Genomic DNA, 6,512 nt, shown 5'->3' with positions numbered 1-6,512 from the left:
CCGGGTGCCACGAGAGCCTTTGACGGGCGCCGCGGGACGGCAGATACGGGCAGGCGCAGGCTGCAGGTGTGAGGAGACAGGCAGATACGGGCAGGCTCAGGCTTGCGCCCATCTTGCTGCTCCCCGCCTGTCTGCAAAGTGAGCTCCTAATAAAGAAGTCGCAATAGGAGATGAACACAAGTTTGGGAGGGGGGCTCAAGCCGCACTGCTCGGTTTGGCCTGGCGGCCTCCCCAGCCCAAACTCCAGCTCAAGGGGTGGTTTCTGGGCCCCCACCTCCACCTCCTAGCCGGGGTCCTAGGATCCCAGCAGTCCCCTGGAACAGCCCTGGCCAAGCCAGGCAGAGACAGAGAGCCATCCAGAAGGCAGCAGCTCTCCTACCTATGCCCTGCCTCCCGTAGCCCTGGTCCTGATGGGAATCAGCTGGTGGGCTGCAGCTGCGCAGCCCTGCCCTGGCAATCCTGCACTCAGGGCTTGCACCTGCGGGAGATGGCACGCACCCTCCCTCCCTCTTGCAAGTGCTGCCAGGGGCCATGCAAGCTGACAGCAAGGCCACTCCCCAGGTCGTGCACTGCTGTCGCCCTGCGTCCCCGGGGCAGAGGCAGAGGCAGCCCCCTCGCACCTATGCCAGGCCAGCAGGAATGTGGTGCCTGTCCCCGCCGTGTGTCACACCCAAGTGCCCTTGCTGGGCCCAGCCGCAAGGATGCATGAGGCGCCTGGCTTTGCACTTTGGTCAGCTCCTATCCAGCCACGGGGCAAAGGGCCGTACCCCTCCGTGCACACACACGACCCTGAGCACACGCAACCTGGCGGCCTGCGGCGGGAGGAGCGCTCGCTCCCAAGCCTGCCTCGCCTGCTCCAGGGGTCTGCCCAGGGCACCTCTCCCTTTTGGTGACTCTGACCTCGTCCACGTGGTTAACGCTGTTTGAGCACACACGTCTTCTCCAGGCCTTGCCTCCCCTGCACGCGTCGCCTCGCCTCGCCTCGCCTCACCTTGCCGTCCCATCCCAGGGATCCGGCCCCTGCCCAAGCCGACCCCTCTGCTCACGCAGCCCACTGCGTACCACCAGCCCATCTCTGCACACCCCAGCCCTTCTCCACCTCCCGCAGGCGCCTGCCAGGCAGCCTGCCCCCGCGCACAGAGCGCCCCCGACCTCTGCCCCTCTGCAGCACACATGCGCCTGCAGGAAACCGCGCCCTGCAGCGGAGCCAATGCAGCCAGCGGGGACGGCTGTGTTTCATGGTCTGTTCACATCACTGCAGACCTGTCGCTTGTGCAACGGACAGTCCACATGGTCCAGCTTCCCCTGCCCTGGACTTCCTCCCCACCCCGTCTTTCTCCACCCATTTCCTGCACGTTGCCTGTGAGCTCGGTGCCACGATGGTGGAGGCAAGGGAGAGGCACACCACAGGCCTCAAGGGCTTCACTCTCCAGGCCTACAGCGCACGACAGCCCCCACCACTGGGGAACAGGACGCACAGCCGCCCTCCCCTGCCGGGCACAGCTCAGAGCAAGAGGAGACCGCGGCAGGTTTGCGCTGCCATCTGCTCCAGAGGAAGCAGCGAGCTCCCAAGCACTGGCTCCCCCTTGAACGGCTCCAGCAGGGAGATGGGCTGCACGCAGGCACCTACACGTCACCTTTCCTTCTTCCCAGGCAAAGCCGGGGCCACGCACACATTTGCAGCCTTGTCCTTAATGGGAGGTAACTGCCCTGGCTGGGGCAGCTCTGCAGGGAAGGGGCTTTCATACTGCTGCAAGAAACGTGCAGGGTGTCACCGAGTCCTGCTCACACCCAGCATGGGAGATCACCTGCACACGTACGAGCACATCCTGGTACGCCCGTGCAGGCCGTGCTGGGGGCACCGTCTTCCTGTCAGACCCAGGGAAAGGCAAGGAAATGCGTCCGGGTCCTGATGTGCAGAGGCCTGAGCTGCAGCAGCTGGAGCCTGGATACGGCGGCGATGAGCAAGGCACACAGCCCACAGGAGTGCCTTTCCCAGCTCTGAAGTACCTGCCGTGGCTGACGGGGACTCTGCTACAGGCTGTCAGCCTCAGCCCTGCAGAAATCAAACGTCAAATCCTCGGTCATTCGGGCAGAAGCCCCTGCGCTCACATCCCGTTGGCGTGGAGGGCCGGGGGCTCCCGGCGATTATGTCACAGATGGGGATGAACACAACGAAGGGCAGCTATAAAGCCGAGAGCAGAGAACAACTCTGTGAGGGTCAGAGCAAATGGACAAAGCACTCCCTTGGCCAGGCCCCGTCTCTGATGTTTTCATTGCACTTCTTGTTCATGCGTCGTTTCCCAGCGCCGCATGGCTCAGGCGCTCTCAGTAGGCCTTCCCGTGTAAATGAGAGCAGAAGAAATACCTCACTGTGGAGCCATAATAATGCCGTCGCTCAGAGACATTACAGGCACACGGTCTAACCAGGAGCACCAGGAAGGCGGGAGGGCCCGTGCACCGCGGCCCTGCCTCGGTCTTGCCCAGCGCCTCGGCGCAGCCGTCCCCGCGGTGTTTGATGCCAACCGTGCACGGGAAGTGGAGCTGAAGCGCAGCCCTGGAGCGACTGCGAGCGCCAGCCGGCAGCCGTGCAGCTGCTGCGCGGGGGCTGCTGTCGCCAGAGGGCCCGTGTGTGGCGCCGCACGCCGGATGTCGCCAGCCGCAGACAGACGATTCCCGGAGCGGTCAAGTCACCCCGCACTCTGCCCAGGTTTGCTCCTGCCGGCACGGAGCCGGGATCCAGCCGGTCGGGTGCTCCTCGCGCAGGCAAGACGAGCGCATCGGAGCCGTTTCCCGTTCGCTCGGCACTTCTCCGCCGGACTCGCTGTGCTTCCCTGCGCTCCTGGGCACCACGTGCTTTTCTACAAGTGGCATCCTCTACGTTCCCCTCCCTTGACACCGGCTCTCCGGCCCCGGGGCCCAGGGCCCCAACACCCCAATCCTGGCAGTCGTCAGCGGCTCCTGCGCGAGGCCCTGGCCCGCAGGCCTTGGCACAGCAGGGAGAGGGGCCCTCCATCAAGGGGTAGCTCAGACACAAGATGCTCAGATGCCCCAAAGCCAGAAGATGACAAAAAACCAGGGCGACATTTGTGCTTTCAAACCTTCGTGCTTAAGCCAGGTCATGGCCCCCGAGCTCCCCCGCCTGCCAGCGTCCTTAGCACAGCTCCCTTCACAGCGTTCACGTGTGGGGTCCCCCCCGCTCGGCTGCTTCCCCCCCAGCTCGACCGTCCTCCCTTCCCTCTGCTGCCGGGCTCCTGCAATCTCCTCCGGCTGGCGGGGCGCGCGGTGCTGCCCGTCTGCGTGGCCCTGCTGCCGTGCCAGAGCAGCGCCACTGAAATGTACCCCGCACCGCCCCGGGGCCGCGTGCTAAATAGGGGCTTTGAACTGACACCTTTACAAACTGCCCGTTGCACCCTGTCTATTTGCCACTGCGAGAGCTCAGGACGTCCATGGCTCCAGTCGGGCACGAGGAGACAAGTGCGAGCCACGTGGCCCAGGGCAGCTTCCTGGCTATGCCCAAGGCCCGGGCACTCACTCACCGGCTCTGCACCCCCGGTGCCCGTGTCCCACTCCTCGGCTGCCTTGGCAGCAAGGATGGACGCAGCGTCCAGGGCACAAAGCCCAGGGCTGCACCCCAGCACCGGCAGCAGCTCCGACTCGCCCTCTGCCCGCCGCACGGCCGCCCCCTCCACCCCGCTCTGATGCCAAGCACTGGCAGGACACAGCCCTGGCGCTCCTATCTCATGGTCATATAATTCAGAGCCAGAAAGGACCTACGAGGTCTTCCCTGCAGGGGATTCCCAAATGCTGCCTCACGTCCAGTTGTAAGTGTCTGGAGCTTCCCCGTGTCCCTGGGAACAGCCTTTCACACGCTGACAAGCCCACGGCTAGGCTGCTTCCCGGATCGCCAGCTTGCATTTCCCAGCTCAATTATTGAGCGAGTTAATTGACTTTGGAGGTCTACCCGTGCTGCGCTTGCAAAGAACCAGGGCAGCTGCGGGCCAGTAAGTCTTTGGGGAAGTCCAGACGGGGCGGCTGGTCTCTCCTCCACCGGCAGTCGCCCCACGGGAGCAGGGCGGTGCAGCGGGCCACCGTCGCAGGAGCCTGAGCGGGGCCTGCCCTGTCCTCAGTCTCTCTCGCTCTGCAAAAGGGACAGGAGCAGGGTTAGGCGGGAGGAGTTGGGCCCGGCCCCGAGCTGCCTGCAAAGCTGCAAAGTGCAGCCGAGCTCCGCGAGCCGTGCTCAGGGCCACGCTCGGCTCCGTTCCCCGTGACGGCCGTGCAGGGGGCTGCACAGAGCCCCGCACGCAGGGAGCGGCACGGGCACAGCAGCCACCGGAGGAAAGGGGGTTCAGCAAAGCCCCAGCCGCCTGCGGGAAAGGCCTGCCCCGTGAGCCCGCGGGGGCAACAAGCAGCTGCGTCACGGGGCAGGTCGGCTGGGGCAGGGCTGGAACCGGTCACCACAAGGCTGGTGCTGAAACGAGGCACACGACGCACGTTCCCGCAGCACATGGAAAGAGCCGGCACGTGAGACGTGCCAGCCCCCAGCGCCACCCTGCCGAAAGCACCCGCAGGCAGGCCTGGCACGGTCACCGCTGCGGCCTGCAGACCCTGCGCCCCCGTGCCCAGAGCCCTCGAAGCCGCGCGGTGACCAGGGCCTGGCGGCCCGGGGTGAAGCCAGGTGCCGTCCTGCCCGCCGTGCGCGCCTCACCTCCATCTTGCTGTGAATCCAGCTGAGGAACTTTGTGACTTGTGTGTAGACCCCGGGCTTGTTCGGCTGGCCGCACCCCGTGCCCCAGCTCGTCACCCCGGCCAGGTACCATCGGCCGTTGTCCTCACAGACCAGGGGCCCGCCGCTGTCACCCTGGGGCAAAAGGCAACGTCAGGGAGGCCACAAGAGTGACCCACCCCGAGACGTGGCAGGAGGCAGCGCAGCTCCTGGGTGCAGCCCCGGCCCCAGCAGCATCGCCCCTTCTCAAACCGCGGGTCCTGCCCCCCCCAGCCCCCGGCTGCCCCGGAGGGACGGCCCTCACCTGGCAGGAGTCCCGCCCGCCCTCCAGGTAGCCGGCGCACATCATCCGGGGGGTCAGGTAGCCCTCGTAGACATCGTTGCTGTTGCAGATCCGGTAGTCAATCAGCTTCACCTCGGCCTCCCGCAGCCGGGGGGTGGTGTTCTCTGCGGGGGCGGGACGGGGTGACCGGAGGGCACAGCCCAGCGCGGCGGTGCTGGGGAGCCCCGGGCTGCTCCCCTGGGATTGCCCTGAGGGACCGTTGTGGGCAGAGGACGGTCCTACGGCCGGCCCTGCCGCCACACGGGGAAGCCAGCGTCCCCCCGGCCACTGCGTTTGCCCTTCCTCCCGGCTCTGCAGGCTCGAGCCGCGTCACAGAAAACCGGTCCTGGTTTCTGGCGGCTCCATCCTGCCGGCACTGACAGGAGGCACCTGGAGCCGCCTGCCAGAGGGAAGGCTTTGGCCCCCCTCTGCCCCCACCCTGCGCTCACGGGGGCCCCGGGGCTTTCCCTTGTGATGCTCGGCCGGCCAGCCGGGCACCTCTCACCTTCGCTCTCCTTGGTCTTTCCAAAGCCAGTGATGAAGCACGACCTGCTGGTCAGGAACTTCTGCCCGTACATCGGGAGGCAGGCAGGGCGGACTTGGGCTGCAAGGAACCGGCAGTGAGAGCGAGCCAGGGCACAGGGGCGAGGGGGAGCGTCCCGACGGTACCCGCACGTCCCTGGAGCCAAGCAGAAGTGCAGCCCTGCGCCCCAGGCACCCGCGGCCGGCAGAGGCCTCACCAGACAGCGTCAAGGGCCTGGACAGCTTCATCAAGGCGATGTCGTAGTCGTCCTGATCGTCACTGTAGTTGGTGTTGATGATGATGCGGGAGACGGAGTAGCCCTCGGTGCGCTGCCGCAGGTCGGAGGACCCCACGTACACCTTCCAGTCATCCAGGATCTTGACACTGTTCCTGGGGACAAGAGGAGGAACATGAAGCCAACAGCCGAGCCTGGCTGGCATCGTCCAGACAGCTCTCAGCGAGGTCTGGAGCCTGCTACCGCTGTGCCAGCCCTGTGCCCAAGGCCCGTGCCCAGCACGTGCATGCCAAGGGCAGGCCAGGCAGGGCAGGGCGCACACCGTTGCCTGCACGAGGGCCCCCCAGCTTGCAGCACTCTCTCGGGGAGCCTAGACACCGGGAGAGAGGAAGGGCCAGGTGCCCTCCTCTACGCACACAATCCCCAGGGTGAAGCAGCCGTCCCCCAACACCTGCATGGGCACCGCTGTGCCCCGGCCCCCCCAGAGCAGCCAAGGGGCAGGGACGTGGCTCCGGTCAGGCCCGCTACCCCCTGCTCTCTGCTCCGACCTGCACTTACATGAAGAAGCAGTGGGCGGCTGTGAGCACCCACTGGGCATCGATGATTGTGCCCCCGCAGATGTGGATCGGCCCATACTGGAGACTAGCTTGCCAGGGCCACCTGTTCACGGGAGCCTCTGTCCCACCGATGATCCGGCTGGATGTCC

At 66.1% G+C, this 6,512-nt stretch overlaps 1 protein-coding gene across 1 annotated transcript in view; it reads right to left on the bottom strand.

The window, feature by feature from the left end:
• Positions 1–3,731: 3,731 nt before the first annotated feature.
• TMPRSS13 (transmembrane protease, serine 13) overlaps positions 3,732–6,512 on the bottom strand; it is a 12,970-nt gene continuing 10,189 nt past the window's right edge. Inside the window, exons 8-12 of the mRNA XM_019512220.1 lie at positions 5,789–5,961; positions 5,554–5,652; positions 5,031–5,173; positions 4,709–4,861; positions 3,732–4,141 (exon numbers count right to left, since the gene is read on the bottom strand). Coding sequence (XP_019367765.1) covers positions 4,127–4,141; positions 4,709–4,861; positions 5,031–5,173; positions 5,554–5,652; positions 5,789–5,961 — 583 coding nt within the window. The 3' untranslated portion in view covers positions 3,732–4,126. The remainder of the gene's footprint in view (positions 4,142–4,708; positions 4,862–5,030; positions 5,174–5,553; positions 5,653–5,788; positions 5,962–6,512) is intronic.

This window comes from Gavialis gangeticus, unplaced genomic scaffold (genome assembly GCF_001723915.1).
Source record: "Gavialis gangeticus isolate Ggan-Ray unplaced genomic scaffold, GavGan_comp1, whole genome shotgun sequence".
NCBI classification, from domain to species: Eukaryota; Metazoa; Chordata; order Crocodylia; family Gavialidae; genus Gavialis; species Gavialis gangeticus.
Note: the sequence above shows the minus strand (reverse complement) of the source record. Positions and strands in the feature narration are given on the sequence as shown.